Source organism: Emys orbicularis, chromosome 4 (genome assembly GCF_028017835.1).
Source record: "Emys orbicularis isolate rEmyOrb1 chromosome 4, rEmyOrb1.hap1, whole genome shotgun sequence".
Lineage (NCBI taxonomy): Eukaryota > Metazoa > Chordata > Testudines > Emydidae > Emys > Emys orbicularis.
In genome coordinates, this window is record NC_088686.1 from 59,079,114 (window position 1) to 59,096,052 (window position 16,939).

The 16,939-nt window shown below is 38.8% G+C and overlaps 1 protein-coding gene across 1 annotated transcript in view; it reads left to right on the forward strand.

The window, feature by feature from the left end:
• Positions 1 to 16,939, forward strand: part of RYR3 (ryanodine receptor 3) — a 625,867-nt gene that overhangs the window by 157,063 nt on the left and 451,865 nt on the right. The window contains exons 10-12 of the mRNA XM_065402721.1: positions 3,893 to 3,986; positions 13,218 to 13,292; positions 13,620 to 13,776. Coding sequence (XP_065258793.1) covers positions 3,893 to 3,986; positions 13,218 to 13,292; positions 13,620 to 13,776 — 326 coding nt within the window. The remainder of the gene's footprint in view (positions 1 to 3,892; positions 3,987 to 13,217; positions 13,293 to 13,619; positions 13,777 to 16,939) is intronic.

Consider the following 16,939-nt stretch of genomic DNA (forward strand, 5'->3'; position numbering starts at 1 on the left):
CTATTTGTAATAATGCAAGAAGAATTATGACTAACTTGTGAATGTTTCAACGCCTATTAGAGAGAGTCTGTTTTGCAGTCAGAGCATGTACTAAAAAAGAAGATGAATGGAAATAATCTCATAAAATCATGCTTTATGTGTAAGGATTGTGATAAACTCAAGACAGACAGCTGCAGGGGCGAGGTAGAAAACAGTCTCAGAGGCTTAAAAGGCCCTCCTCCCTATCAACTGAGGAGGGGTATCTACAGGTCAGTCAGGTTCAGCTGAGAAGGGGCTACCAGAGAATCAATTAGGATCAGCTGAGAGGGAGTTACCTGAGGTCAATTAGGATCAACTGATTCCAACTAAGGGCTGCCTGAGACCTTTTTAAACCCTCCCCTGTTGGGAGGAGGGAAAAGGGGAGAGAGAGAAGGAGTCCTGCTGCCAGTAGGTCAGGAGCAGCAAGACAGGGAGCCTCTCCAGGAGGGGAGGATGCATTCCCTCCCATAAGGGAGAAAAACAAGCTAAAAAGACTGGTGGAGAGAAGGAAGGGACTTCCCCTGTGCCACCAAGAGGGACTATTTTACCCAAGCCCGTCTCGCCAAGGCAAAAAGCAGACGAGGCTGGTGAGCCTGAGAAGGTGCCCTGTCACAGGATGTTGTGGACTAATTATAAAATATGCCATTAACTTTCAATGGCTCAGTTAATGCTTTATTAGTATTGTTATATGATTAGTATTGTTAATTTTATAGCAAAAATTTTCTATCAAAAAGGTTATTTTCCAGTATTTTGGAAAAGAGTATACTTGATATTAGAATACATGGGCCGGATTTTCAAAAGTGGCTTCAATTATTTCTGTATGCATCTTTGCCCATTAGTTATTTAAGCATAATCACTTGCATCTCTAAGTGTGAGAAATTCTGGTCCTAGGTTTATCTTTTGTTCACAAAGGTGTGCATACATTTCCGTATGAGCATAAATCAGGCTTGTTAATACCTCAGTGTAGTATGGATATCTGGATTACACATGCAGATATCTGTATGTCTGTGTAAACCTCCGATGTATCCAGTTATTTAATTATGCACTTTTACATTCACCTGTTTGAAAATTTGCATTTCTATCATTTGCATATGAGGGTGCATATACACAGCAAGCCTATAGCACCTGTCTATCGGTAGTGTTAGAAAAATGTACATGCAGGCAGGTGCACCTATTTAAACGGAGGTCACATTTTTAAAACTTGGCCATTTACATATGGAAATCAATATATCACATGTAGCATCAATCTATCTTTGGGTCACTACTATCAAGTTATTCAAGGCTTTCTTTCTGGTGTTCCAGAGTTTTCTTATTGATTCTTCTTACAAAGATATCCTTTCAAATCCTGATGCAACAGGGATTTGCAAATGCCTACTCATCTTAAATGCAAAAATATGGGGTCTCTCTGGCTTCTTTATGTTAGGTAAAAAGGCTAGCACTGCTTATAGGAGCCCTAAAAGCCTCTCATCTGTCCGGGAAGAACTCTCCTGGTGCAGACACTGTGGAGAGTGTCATAAGGAGTATGGGGATAAACTGGACGAACTGGAACTATTAGTATATAAGCTAAATTGTGACTTAATTGGTGTTACACAGACTCGGTGGGATCAATATCATGACTGCTATAAGGAGTATAGCTTGTCCAAGAAGGACAAGTAGGAAGAAGGGAGGAGGTGTTGCATTATACATCGAGAATATATATACTTTTGCAAAGTGGTGGAAGGAACCAGTGGGCGAGCCAGTTCAGACTTGAATCTGTCCAGCAGGGTGGAATTGGTTGCAAATCGAAAGGTTGAAGGCAATTTGGGTAAACATGATCATGCAATGATAGATTTCATGACTCAAAAAAAGGAAGGAGTGAAAGCAGCAAAATAAGGAGAATGGATTTCACAAAAGCAGACTTTAACAAACTCAGAGAACTGGTAGGTAAGGTCCCATAGGAAGAAAATCTAAGGGATAAAAAGAGTTCAGGAATGCTGGCAGTTTCTCAAGGAGATAGTATTAAAGGCAAAACTGCAAACTATCCCGATGCAAAGAAAAGATAGGAAGAATAGTAAGAGGGCCAGTGTGGCTCCATCAGGATCATTTTAATGACCTGAAAATCAAAAAAGAATCCTACAAAATGTGGAAACAAGGATGAATGGCTAAGGATGAGTAAAGAAGACTAGCACAATCATGTAGGGACAAAATCAGAAAGGCTAAAGTACAGAATAAGTTACACCTAGCAAAGGACATAAAAGGCAAGAAGTAGAGGTTCTTTAATATGTTAGGAGCAAGAGAAAGACGAAGGAAAGTGTAGATATTCTGCATCACAGGGAAGGAGAGCTAATAATGACATCAAGAAGGCTCAGGTGTTTAATGCCTATTTTGCTTCAGGGTTCACTAAAAATGTGAATGTTGACGAGATACTCAACACAGTATTAACAAGGAGGAAGGAACACAGGCAAAATAGGGGAAAACAGGTTAAAGAATATTTAGATAAGTAAAATGTATACACATCAGCAGGGCTTGATGAAATTCACCCTAGGGTACTTAAGGAACTAGCTGAAACAATCTTGGAACCATTAGCAATTATCTGAAAACTCATGCGGCCTGAGAGGACTGGAGAAGGGCAAACTGTACCTGTGATTAAAAAGGGGAATAAAAAGATGAGTCAACCTAACTTTGTTACCTGGAAAGATACTGGAACAAATTATTAAGCAATAGGTTTATAAGGAATAGCCAGCTTGGATTTGTCAAGAACATGCCAAACCAACCCAATTTCCTTCTCTGACCGGGTGAGTGGCCTAGTGGATGGGGGGGAAGCAGTAGATCTGATATAGCTTGATTTTAGTAAGGCTTTTGACACAGCCCCAAATGAAACTCTCATAAGCAAACAAGATGAAATTACTGGAAGGTGGGTGCAAAACTGGTTAAAAGATCATTCTCAGAGTAGATATCAATGATTCACTGTCAAACAGACCCAGGCGGGGGGCCTGTAATCTGAGCCCCACCAGTGAGGGCTTCAGCCCTGGGTGGTGGAGCTCTGGCTTCAGCTTCGGTCCCAAGCCTGGGCCCTAGCAAGTCTTATGCAAGCCGTGACGACCCCATTAAAACAGGGTCGCAACCCACTTTGGGGTCCCGACCCACAGTTTGAGAACTGCTGCTCTAACCATTCCCCCAATTTTACTGGTATGTTCTTTTTAAAAAACTAAAAAGCACAGATTTGACTGGTGACGTTAGAACAGTTCACAGTAAGATGTTGATTAATCATGTTTCTTCTTTTGTGCAGTGCGGCAAACTGCCTACATTTGACCTGCAGTCTTTGTGTTAAATGGGTTGGAAAGATAGCCTCCATTAAAATCTAAATCTACAGAATAGCTAAGTGTTTTTCTCTGCCCCAATCACCTTCCATTGCTATGCAGTTTTGATTTTGACACACATTATAAATGTCAAAACGGGCTGATAGCTTCACTTAACAAGACATTTTGTACGGTAGACATTTAAATTTCAATAATTTAGAAAACTCACTTCTATCTCAAAACTATAGTAGTATGCATTTGACTATGCTTTTGCTTCAAAATGCCACTCAAAACAATAGTAATTATGGAAGCTTTAATTTCCACTTGCCTATCTCTGAATCCTAATTTAGCTCTTAAATGTCTGGGATACTTATTTTCTTTTTCATCTTCAGTTTCAATGCAGACTTTTTTTGTTGAAAACAATATCATACTAAAGTAATACATTTGATGTCATACAAATTATTGTATGTACTTATTTAATTTCACTGCTGATAAAATACTGACTAAATCCAGGTTTTACAACTGTGGACTTCACAAATATTATTGCTTTTATCAATGTTTCCATAAGTTAATTAGGTAATATGATTCTTCTCCAGGATATCTACTTGGTGGGCATGTAGTACGTTTTTTTCATGGCCATGATGAGTGTTTGACAATCCCATCTACAGACCAGAGTGATTCACAGCAGAAGTGAGTGAGCATGGATTTTTATACACTTTTTTTCCCCCTGAAAATCGAAGTGCAGCTTCACTTGTCAGTAAATTTTTTTTCTCACTATTTTCTTTGTGTGAGTAAATATAAAACTGTAAAGTGTGTGTGTGCGCACGAACGCGCAGAACTTTTATACAATTTCTGAATGCCTGGTACTGATAGTGAGGCAAATTTTTACCTCCATAATACTCTTGCAATCTCACTGAGGTTAGTGGGGTTGCACTGGTGTAAATAATGGTACAATTTTATTCAGTATGTAGAGAAATCACAGGGACTAATTTACTTGCTATTATTTCACTAGAAGTCAGTTGCAACTAAAAACATGAAAATGAGTCGTGCAGTCATTAGGCTTCTTCTTATCTTATGTGTGTGTGTCTTTCTCACTTTATTTTTAAATATATGTTTGGCAAGTGTCTAATACTCCCCAGTGTTCCTGCTTCAACAGGCAGCTTTATATGCATTCTGAAAACACTGTATAAATACAGTGGTACAATTGAAAAAGTTATTATTTATGTTAATGAAGCAAGGCCAGCTCATTACAAATTGGTATTTCAAGAACAGGAGAAATTCCCATCTGACTAGGAATGCCATCTGGAATAGTTTTTGAAGTTTACCCACAGCAGTGATATAATGTACTGAGATTGGTTTGGAGTTGCATTGTCATCATCAGGATTTCAGAAAAAATAAACATTAGTATCCAGTTTGAACTGCTTTATGTTCAGAACAATCACACATAGATTCTACAAAACAAAATAAATTTGAAAAATAGGAACAGATGTAGGAAAAAAGAGAGTCAGCAAAATTAATTAGTAAGAACTACATAAGAGAGACTGAAAATCACTTTGGTTCACAGTACATTGCTTGTAGAAAAGGGTTTTGAGTATTACAGTCCACTTGCTCAACCTGTTCCAGACAACCTGAAATTCCTGTGTTACTATTAATAGAGCTGCCTAAGATGTGCATCTCTGATGGTCTTTTCTTTTGTGGAAAAGACATTTAATTTTTAAAAGACTTCTACAAAGACAGCTGTTCATAATGGTACAATTCACACGGTGACAGAAGGCCCATTCGCGGAAGGACTTAGTTCTCCTGCCACAGGCAGAGCAGCAGCTGCAGGGGACAAGAAGGCCTGGGCTCACTGTGTACCAAAAAGGAGCCCCTGCACCAGCTTAGAGTTTGATGGATGGCATGAAGGGGAGAACTGGAGGAAGTTCCTCTGCAAATCCTGCTTATGCAGATGCCTGCTGAGGAACATGAAGGAGCAGTAGTCACTACTTCAGCAAAACAGAAACGCTGCCTTGTGAGGAGTTTCTACTGGGGTCCTGTAGCTTGTCCCATGTTGGCGGAAGGGGAGTTTATTACCCCAACTCCTTACAGACCTGATTACAAAGAGCTTTGTGGATATTTTGAGAATTTCACCCCAAATCATTTGCATTCCCTATTCATACAACACATACTTGTTATCACTCCTGATATACAAACAACAGGTTCATGTTTTTACATATGTTTTATTGAAGAAAAAGGTCTTGCAATATAGAAAAGCAATTTCAGTTTTAAAATAATTCTATGTATTACATATACATTAAATAGGTGAGGGTGGTATTTGTGTTTTCTATAGAAAAGGTTCAAACACAATTGCTATTATAAATCTTGCTTTCACATGCCTGGTAATTTTCTGAAACATTTACTTATGGGGCTAAAATTTTCTATGGTTGGTCTCTGTCTGAAGGTGAACCTTTTGGAAGAAGGGTTAAATAACATTCTTTCTGGAGTTATAGTAATTGTAAAAATAGTCTAACCACCATTTTTACTAAGTCTTAAGCAAAAAGTGACCAAAGTGTTTAACTTGAAATTTGGCAAATACTGACTCCTCACTGAGGAGTATGAGCTTTGTTTATTCTGGGGTGGAGGACTTAAAACAATGCATGAATGAAGACAAATTCTGAGCCTGATACTAGGCATTTGCTAACATATGTTAGTAGAGCCTAGGGAAGCCCTGACCCTTTGTGACAGCCCAGTGCACATTCTTCCTGCCTGATCAAAACATAGGGGTCTGAGAGCTGCATCTCTGTGTGTTGCTGCAACAGTCTCAATGATGTTGATAGTTCCTTGTTCAAACACACACAGCAAATCCCCCCCCCCCACACACACACACACAACCCCAAACAACAGTAAGGGTGTGGTGGGGACAACCAAACCCCTGACTGAACATCAGGGATGAGAAAAAATTGCATCAGTGGAAAAATGACTGATCCTTGAGATTTTTTTACTACATTATACAATATTCTGCAAATTCTAAAATTTCAGTTAAAAAGAAAATTGTATGTTTTTTTCATTGTCAAGAATAATAGAAGGGCTACTTCTCTGATAATTACACTGCTCTACAGCCAAAATGCTTCTGAAATAAATGTAGTCAAACTTTACTAATTCTGGGTCACTGAGAACGAAAATGATGCTTAAAATTGTTGATTGGCTCTAGTTTTCAAGATATGCTATTGGGTCAGTATATACGACCCTTGACTTGGGAATGGCGGAGGATAAGTGAGTTATAAAGGGAAGGGATCTCAATTTAAACCAGAAATGACTAAAATACATCTTTGACTGGATCTATGAATAAATCTATGACTGGGTTTGGACAGTACTTGCTTTTTAGGCAAAACAATGAATGATGCAATCTGAAGCTGGTATTGCGTCATACATGATATGAATTGCATCATGTTATTCCTAGAAGTCATGGATGCTGCAATCATAACGAAGCTTACATCACTCTGCTGAACAAATTGCCCTATATCAGCTCTAGAAATCATACAGTGTCGTGCTCTCTTATTTGTCAGTGTTTGATTTTGCAAAGGGACACATTTCTGTTTAGCCAAAGTCAGCAGAGATGCCTCGTACTTGTGTGAACAGTGCAGATAACTTCTGCTATGTTTGTGGTGAAGTGACTTTTGCATCACAAAAGTGCAGTATAACCACTATGGTTAAGAAAGCCTATCACCTTTCTTTTGGCTGCAAAATTGGAGATCAGGACAAGAGGTGGGCCCCACACATATGCTGCAACACTTGTGCAACAAATCTTCGCCAGTGATTGAACAGGAAAAGGAAATCTATGCCCTTTGCAGTGCCAATGATTTGGAGAGAGCCAACGGATCATACCAGCAATTGTTACTTCTGCATGGTGCCTCCAGTTGGGAAAGGTGTGTCGAAGAAGAAAAAGTGGACTGTGCATTATCCAAACATTCCATCAGCTATACGTCCAGTACCCCACGGAGAAGGACTGCCGGTTCCTGATACACCAGAATCATTCTCACTTGAGTCAGACGAGGAAGAGGAAGAAACTTCTGGTCCTGAACCATCAATGTCACAGGACCCACATTTTCTCCCATCCTCCTCCTCTGAACCACACCTCATAACACAAGGTGAACTGAATGACCTTGTCAGGGATTTGGAACTACCCAAGAGTAAGGCAGAGCTGTTGGGCTCCAGACTACAGCAGTGGAATCTCCTGGCAGGTGATGTTAGGGTTTCCATGTTCCGTGACCGTCAAAAGGATCTTGTCCCATTCTTCTTCATGGAAAGTGATCTTGTAGCCTGCAACAACATCGCTGGTGTGATGGCAGCCCTCAACATCGTTCACGATCCAGATGAGTGGAGACTGTTCATTGATTCATCGAAGACGAGTCTTAAAGCTGTTTTACTGCATAATGGCAATGTTTTGCCATCAATTCCAGTTGGTCATGCAGTCCATATGAAGGAAACCTATGACAACATGAAACAACTTTTGAGGTGCATAAACTATGACCAACATCAGTGGCAGCTTTGTGGTGATTTGAAGGTTGTTGCTCTCTTGCTTGGTCTGCAGACTGGATACACAAAGTACTGCTGTTTTCTCTGCGAATGGGATAGTCGTGCAAGAGATTCCCACTACATCAAGAAAGATTGGCCACTCCGACAGTCATTGGAACCTGGGAGGAAAAGTGTTCAGCATCCACCACTTGTTGAATCAAGGAAGATTTTGTTACCACCCTTACACATCAAGCTGGGTCTGATGAAGAACTTTGTCAAGGCCTTTGACAAAACACAAGCAGCTTTCAAGTACCTCCATGGAAAATTTCCAAGGTTAAGTGAAGCTAAGATAAAGGAAGGTGTCTTTGTTGGTCCTCAGATTCGTGAACTTCTTCGAGATGATGCATTTGACCATGCACTGCGTGGCAAGGAAAAGACGGCATGGAAAGCCTTCCAGTTAGTGGCAATAAATTTTCTCAGAAACAACAAGGCAGACAACTACAGGTTGTTGGTGGAAAACCTCCTCAAGGCATACAAAAACCTTGGTTGCAACATGTCACTAAAGATACATTTTTTGCACTCTCATCTAGATTTTTTTCCACCGAACTGCGGAGCAGTGAGCGACGAGCACAGCGAGCAATTTCACCAGGACATTGCAACAATGGAGAAATGCTATCAGGGCAAATGGAGCCCATCAATGCTTGCAGACTATTGCTGGACTGTGACAAGAGATGCTCCATTTAATGAATACAAGAGACAAGCCAAGAAGCGCCGAGTAGACACTGAATAGGACTAAACTATGTACATAATAGTTTTTTGCCTTTTGTTTCATAATAAATTTTATTTATATAACCCTTTTGCTGATTTTTAAAGTGTTACATAAACAGGACAGGTGAAATATTATCATGTAAAGCAACCATAAACACATGAAAAGACCTAGGTTTACAATTTATGATTAAAACTCTATTATCTACACAATATACATAGACATAAAATGTAAAAACTTGAATATCTTAGAAACAGTAGCCAATCAGTTGTTTTAATTGTCATATTTGAATTCAGCACATCAAAATACATAATAAATAGCACATTTTATCTCTGAAGCAGACAACTTCTCAAAAATTGTAGACCAGTGTAATCCAATCTTGCAGAAAATGTCGGTAAGCAAGAAACAACAGCACAATGTGATCTTTGTTCCTTCTCAGATCCCATTCACCTATATGTGTGAACTTCACAGCCTAATTAGAACTAGTTAAATGCTATCATTATTAAGCAAAGAAAATTTCATTTTTTTCTTTTCCCTAAGATGCAAGCAAATTAAGTGCATAAATAATATCTTCATGTTGCTGTTAAAATCACAAAACAGGTCAAGTAATATTTTGGATATTTGGCTTTGTGTGGTTAGACAGAATACAGGTTTGTGCGTAGCAATATACTCTTAGGGAAAACCTAACATAAAAAACTGTATCTAGAACTTTGTGTGTACTCTTGTCTTATGCACATAACAAAGGTTATTCTGAAGCCTGTCCCATGCAGTATGGCATTTTTCTTGTTGTCCATTAGGTTTGATTCTAGATTATCATAAACATTTTTGTTTCTAGTATCAGAGGGGTAGCCGTGTTAGTCTGGATCTGTAAAAAGCAACAAAGAGTCCTGTGGCACCTTATAGACTAACAGACGTATTGGAGCATAAGCTTTCGTGGGTGAATACCCACTTCGTCAGACGCATGTTTGACCCACGAAAGCTTATGCTCCAATACGTCTGTTAGTCTATAAAGTGCCACAGGACTCTTTGTTGATTTTTGTTTCTGATGCTGTAAGGGAAGGCTCTCGAGTCTCACATGTTTAGTGTAAGTTAAAGGAGAAATCACAAGTGTGAGGACAATATTCAAACTCAGTGGAGTTGGGATCCTATGTTGTGGTGAGAATACTTTACTTACCTATTTATTCCACCTCGCATACCTCTTTGTCAATTTTTTTTTCATTTATTGTCATTTAGGAACAGATAGATATTCAAGTTGCTTACATACCTTTAAAGACTGCTGATAAACAATGCTTAAATACAGCTCTCCAAGTGCATCTTGGGACAGATACTGTTGAAGCACACTATTCATCACACTGCTCACATTATTTTTAACATGGTAGCACATGGTTTTTGCCTCAGGTTTATTAGGAATGCTTTGGGAAGACAGCATCAGGGAAATTACCATCTCTGCTTTTTTTTGTTAATGGAAAGGTTATGTTTAAAGAACAGTTATGTTCAGAAAAGTGATTATGTAAAAATGGCACTTTCTTACTCAGCAGGCCTAATTCATGTGTGTGTTCTCTATCCTTTCTGCTTTTATTAGTGGCCAAAAGTTTATGCTACTCTTTTATCTTGTTTAGAACTACAGAGCCTACACTGTTGTAAGAAAACGAGCTTGACTGATTTCTAGCTTGTACCTAATCAGTGGTAGTATAAACCAGTTTCCAGTTGCATGGTCAAGTTCTGTCCTCAGTTGCACCTGTGGAAATTTCATCCGAGTTGGTTTGAATGCTGTGACTGTGGACAGAATTGGATCTGCAGAATCTTTATTGCAAGTGAAAATGCACACAAAGATCACAAGTTGAGTGTGCAGGCCTGACAGTTGGGCAAATAAAAACAATAGTAAACAGATTCAATGTGAAAATCATAGGATACAATAATTATATGGTTCCCACAATGCCAATTTAGTCACATTTCTGAATATAACTTCAGTTTAAAAGATATTATCTATTCAATGGGATGTAACTTGTACACAGGTCTATAATATTTTAACAGGCTTGTTAGAGCAGGAATTCTGTAGACTTAGGGGTAGTTAAACTACTTTGCTGCATACTCTATTGTAAAACAGAAAAGTAAATGTAAATAAAGAAAAAGTCCAGCCCCCCTTAAGGGCTGAGCAGGTCTTCTCTCTGCAAAGGTAAATGGAATGAGATTTGGTTTGCGTAAGCAATTTTCTGGTCATCACTCCTGTCATTTCATCCAAGCACCAGAAGTGTTGTAATATTTACCATTGCAGTGTAAAGGCCAGGCTTGACCCTGGAAGTCAGTAATCTTAAAAGATAAACATTCCTAAAACAAACCAGTCTGAACTGCCCTGTTAAACAATACTTTGTAAAATGGAAACCAAATCATGTTACATGGATCAAATTTGAATTTGACTGTCAAACTTTTCATATTTTTAATCTTCTAACCAAGTGGACCCATTATGAGGTCTTTTTGTTCCACTATTCTAGGTCTGTCAATTTTAACCCCTCTGTGATTTTTTTGGAATAGTTTCAATCATTCATATTAATAAAGGAAACACTTCTGCTGTTTGGTGTGTTCCTTTGAACAAATACTAATTACTGACTACACTCTTGCATTTCTTATGCTTTCCTGTTGCCTTCTCCCACTTGAGAATGAAAGAAAAAACAAACCACACAGATTACCTTCCACAAGTGTGTGAAAGCTACAAAAGAATCAGTAACTGGAAATTTTGATAGACACACTTAGGACTTGATATGAATCAAGCATTAATGTTGAGTAGTCCCTTAATTCTCATACTCCCTCCTTCAGAACTCTCATAATTAACATACTTAATTGACTGTTATTTTGTTAATGTTTTAAAAACAATTAAATATACCTTAAAATAAAGATGATAAAGACTAAGGCATAAGCCTTAAATAAGTCATCTTCCAGCACAGCAGAATGATATTTGAGTACAGTGCTTTGTTACTCCATACACCATAAGTATACACACAGTAATAATTGCATAAATCTTTCCTGAGAGCCCAATCATTGATTGGAAAAAAGGAAATATAGCAATGACCACCATCAAATTCCAAAAATAATACCTTTGGTAAACCTGCAGGTGCAAATTGAAGTGCTGATACTTACCTTTTCAGCCTTATGTGGCTAGTTTTACCTACCCGAGGGACTGCCTCTTACCCCATGCACCAGCACAGCATTTGAGAACAGCTGATGCCTTTAAGATAACAGTCCTGATATTTGAGAGCTTAGAGGCTGGTTACAGGGAATGGAGGGACTTAACTCGGGAATTCATTAGCCCCTGTTGATTTGGCAGAACCTGAATCAGTTGACCTTCAAGGGATAGTATGAAGCCAAACTGCTTACTTCATACCTTTTCCTGAATGGTTGGACAGGGGCTATTGGTGTTATGTTTAGCTTTCATTTGAGAGAGTCTGTCTTTTTAAAATTATTGTATTGTTCTTAACTCCTTAAATTAAGTGTTTTTGTGAGGGCTATTTATTCAACATTTTTCTTTCATATTTTTAGGCAGTGTTTCCCTTTAGTAAATGCAAGGGCTGAGTCTTTCTAGCAATAAAAATGCAATATTCATACAGATAGCATTGTAATAACTGTCTCACAACATATAATTGGAATTACAGTACATTATAGTACTTTTATTTGTGAATATGTACAGATTATATGTACCATCTCTGAAATTCAGATATTGGTCTAGAAATGAATTTCAAACCCTGAAATTGATATTCTGATTACCCAGGTCGCTGTAAGTTACAGCTCCTGAATGTGTTCAGTTATCTATAATTATGTTTATATATATAATTATATAATTATAGCTAACTGCCTTTTGGCGGTAGACGGTGCAGCATGACTGGTAGCCTTCATCGGCGATCTGGGTGCTGGTAGCTGTGGGGCTGGCAGCCGTAGGGCTGCATTGCACCAGCCCCTTGCCTTTTGCCTTTTGGCAGTGGATGGTTTATTACGACTGGTAACCGTCCTCATCGGACAGCCGTGGCCATCAATCATTGGCACCTATCGAACTGTCTTGATGATGATGGCTATCAGTCGTAGTATACTATTTTCTGCCAAGTATTGTCTGCTAAGCACCCAGAAGAGGCTGAGGGCGATCTGGGTGCTGGCAGACATGTGGCTGGCAGACGTGGGGCTACATTGCTACACAGCAGCAACCCCTTGCCTTTTGGCAGTAAATAGTATATTATGACTGGTATCCGTCATCATCATACTGCCAAGCGCCCAGTATGTTTACTATTGTACTTCTATATACATACAGCCTTATTAATTCGTACTTGTGATTGGGGAACTCTATGAATTAGAGATATCTGTGAACAATCAGGTGACATAAAATTGATCTGGTGTTTTTGAAGTTCGAACATTTTTTATCAGCACCTAAGAAGGAGGTAGCTGAGGAAAGAGAGCTACTGTTCTATAGTCGCTACAAATTTAACAACAACAAAAATCAGATGGTTATGGATCAACTTAAACTCTTACATAGACAGTGCAGTTGATGAGTAGGAATCTGGTCTCTATTCGCTTCCACTTAACGTGGCTGGAAAAACAGTGTTCAGTAACGTAATAAGTTATAAAATCCTTGTATTATAAGTAACCACAAGGAGATGATCTTTTCAATCTGTCTGCAGGAGGGTATTGTATGAAACAGGAGGAGCTGGTGTTCGTGCAAGATCCTTGTGGAGAGTGGAACCCCTTCGTATAAGGTACTGTAATTTTGGGCCAGTGTTGTTTGTAGCTCCCACTAAATTACTAGGAGTTTGATAGGATCTTCTGCTATGGATTATCCAGAGGTATAGCTTGATTTAAATATTTTCCCCTGCTACTTGACTTATTTTAGTCTATCTATTAATATTAATAAAAAGAAATCTGTAATACAAAGGTGCAGAGAAATATTGAAAATATGATATCTAGGCAGAATTGTTTGTGAATATGATGTTTTTTTAGAATTTTCAGCAGGTCTTTTAAAGCTCAAAGTGGAAATGTTCTTTTCATGTAATTTGGAGATTAATCTTTGCTATCTGTTTGTTTAGTTGGAGTGGCAGTTACATCAAGTGGGGACAACCTTTCCGCCTTCGACACATTACAACAGGGCAGTACTTGGCACTTACTGAAGAACAAGGTCTTTCACTTTTAGACAGAGGGAAATCAGACACAAAATCTACTTCCTTTTGTTTTAGAGCATCAAAGGTAAATAATTATGAAGCTCTCAAATGCTAGATCAAAATAGGTTCCAGCATGTTAGAGAATTATTTAAAGGAAGAAGCAATTGACAGTGATTTTGAATACAAATACAGGAATAAGTAAATCTGGTTGAAGATGGTAGTGTGTTTTTTGCATCTTAAAAATTTGATACTATGTTGAACAAACTGAGATTAAAAAATTATTGGAAAAAATTATTAACAGGCAAAAAAGATGACAGACTATCTTTAGATAGAATTATTCTAGAGATGATATGATCATAGAACCATTTAAATTGGAAGGAACCTCATTAAGAGAGTCATTCTTACTGTGTATCATGGTAGGATTAATTTCACTGGGACAAATTCTGCCCTGGTTCTCACTTTAGGTAGTCATATAGATAGTAGTGGCATCGCAAGTGAAGCATTTCAACCCAGGTACCTAGTTGGTCAATCTCTAAACCACAGGTTCTCAAACTGTGACCTGTAGTGAGCTGCTAACTAATCATGTGGCGCTAGCATTTTTCCTCCTTTCCAGTTGAGAAAAACAGTACAGATGGGAGAGGGAGAGGAGATGAAAAACAGAAGTAGGCAGTGTGATTAACTGATTTCCAGAAGGTCAAACATTTATTATTCCAAGGAGACCTAAAAATACATAAATACTTTCCTGATACTACTTTTTAATATAAGCAATTGTTGTAGTTGCCACAATGATGATGTGATTGGAAATGGGAGGCTAAGTGGTCTATGTGATCATGAAGATGCATGAGGGAATTTCTCTGTTAGGTGTGATCTGAACTATGAAAAAAATAGTAGTTTTGAGAACCCCTTCCCTAAACCATCCTTGATAGACAGAAAGCTGCTGTCATATTAAGGCAGATACTGCTTTTTTTTAAAAACATGAGAACAGTGTTTTTGACCAGTGGAGTCAGACTAACAGGTTAGCAGGGAATTAGCCTGTCCTCTGATCACTGGATATTTGGCTAAGTAATTTTCCAGCCCCTTCTGGTATATAGAGGCTATGCAATGTGGATTGCATTTATGATATTGCCCACACTGCATATCAAGTGGTGGGGGATTTTGTCCAGTGGACAGCAAAGGTGAGTTGCCCCCTTTAATTGCAGCAGGGCTTGTCTGGCAGGCTGGTAGTAAGGAGGTAAAGAGGCAGGAAGCAGTACAGCCAGACCAGGTTGGGGCGGGAGGGAGGGAAGGGACACTACACTCCACCACCTGACTGAAGGTGGGAGGTATTTCTATCTAGAGCAGTTCTGGGACCATGTTAGTGGTAAATGATTTAAAGGAGGAATCCTTTAAAAGAGCAAAGAAAGGGGGTTTGGGGCTTCTATGACTAGTACAGCAGGGAGTCAACCCTCCCCCTTCTTTATATCCCCCTTACGCTTATATGAGAGGAGTGGGGGTTCCAGCATTGGGATGTGTGGGACCAGGATTGGAAAATGGAAGGTCTGACAGCAGCACCCCAAGTATATGGAATTACCTGCACTGTATAATTTTAGCTCCCAGGTACACCCAGATATTTAAATATAAAGTTGCAATAATTAAAACCACATGCACTGCCTCCTGTCCTCCTCCCAGCATAGTCGGACAGTGCAGCAGGATATGTGGTCTAGCCTCAGGTATTTCCAGTACTGACAATGCTGCAATTTACTGTGGCAACTTCACCCACTGCATAACTCCTTTAAGTTTCTGCTATCTTTTAGCCAGTATTTTCCCAGATATATTCTTTAATACTATGATTGAGACATTTTGAACACTTGACAATCACCTTAGATAAGTAAATACTTGAAGTTAGCCTCCATATCCACAGTCTTTCCTATAGTAAGTTTGGGGAAGCTCAAGGGAATGTTGCAGATACTGAGGTAATCTTACCTATTAGTTCTTATTCTGTACTTGTTGACAAGTAAGAATAATTATTTCTGAGCTCCTTATAAATACCCCTTTGTGTTTTTTGTAGACAGGTATCATGTCTCCCCTTCAGGTTTATTTTTTTCTGAATAAATAAGCCCTTTTCTCTTAACCTTGCCTCACATTACCATCACTGTTATTATTTAGGCTTCTGTCCTCTGAATTGCATTCCTCCTGGTCTGGGAGCCTGTTTAGGACTTTTCTTCTCTCCCTGCTTTGCACATTCACAATGCACTTCATTTCCACTTCAACCTCCCTGGCCACACAATAGCAGATGTTAAGGTAGCCATCTTACAGCAAAAAAACTTCAAGACCAGACTCCAAAGAGAAACTGCTGAGCTCCAGTTAATTTGCAAATTTGACACCATCAGATCAGGATTAAACAAAGACTGTGAATGGCTAGCCAACTACAGAAGCAGTTTCTCCTCCCTTGGTGTTCACATCTCTACTGCTAGCAGAGCACCTCACCCTCCCTGACTGAACTAACCTCGTTATCTCCATACTGATTTATACCTGCCTCTGGAGATTTCCATTACTTGCATCTGAAGAAGTGAAGTTCTTACCCACGAAAGCTTATGCTCCCAATACTTCTGTTAGTCTTAAAGGTGCCACAGGACCCTCTGTTGCTTCATTGCCACTAACTCAATTGCTTTTACACAAGCATCTCTAATACTAGGAATAATTTTTTAAAATGTGAATTCATATTAGATTCTTTCTTAATGTCTCCATATAGAAATAGAGCAGAGGTGAAGAAGTCTGGGCCTTATAGAAAAATTAAATTAATATATAAATGTTGTGAGAGAATTTCGTAGGCAACTGTACTGCTTTAAGTGAAGATGACTGAAAAGATGTTAATGACAGATACACTAACAAGTTTATCTGTTTTCTGTGGCCATTATGAATAACATTTTCAAATGTATCATTTCCTGCAGCCCTACTTTGTCCTGATTTTTTTCTGAGGTATTGAGTACCCATAACTCCCACAGAAGTTAATGAGAACTTCAGGTGCCCAGCAGTTTTAAAATCAGACTATTATTTAAGTTCTGAATATGGATTTAGGGGCCCACTTTTGAGCACCTAAGTTTTAAAATGTCAGCCTATATGTTTTAAGGGAAATATTCTATTGTGACTGGAGAGGCAACAGTTTCCCTACAGCTGGTGGGTGGAATCCTGCTTTGAGATGGGATGTTCCCATTCTAGCACAGTACTTGGCTTACTCTGCTAAGCTGAGCTCAGCTGCCATTTATAAG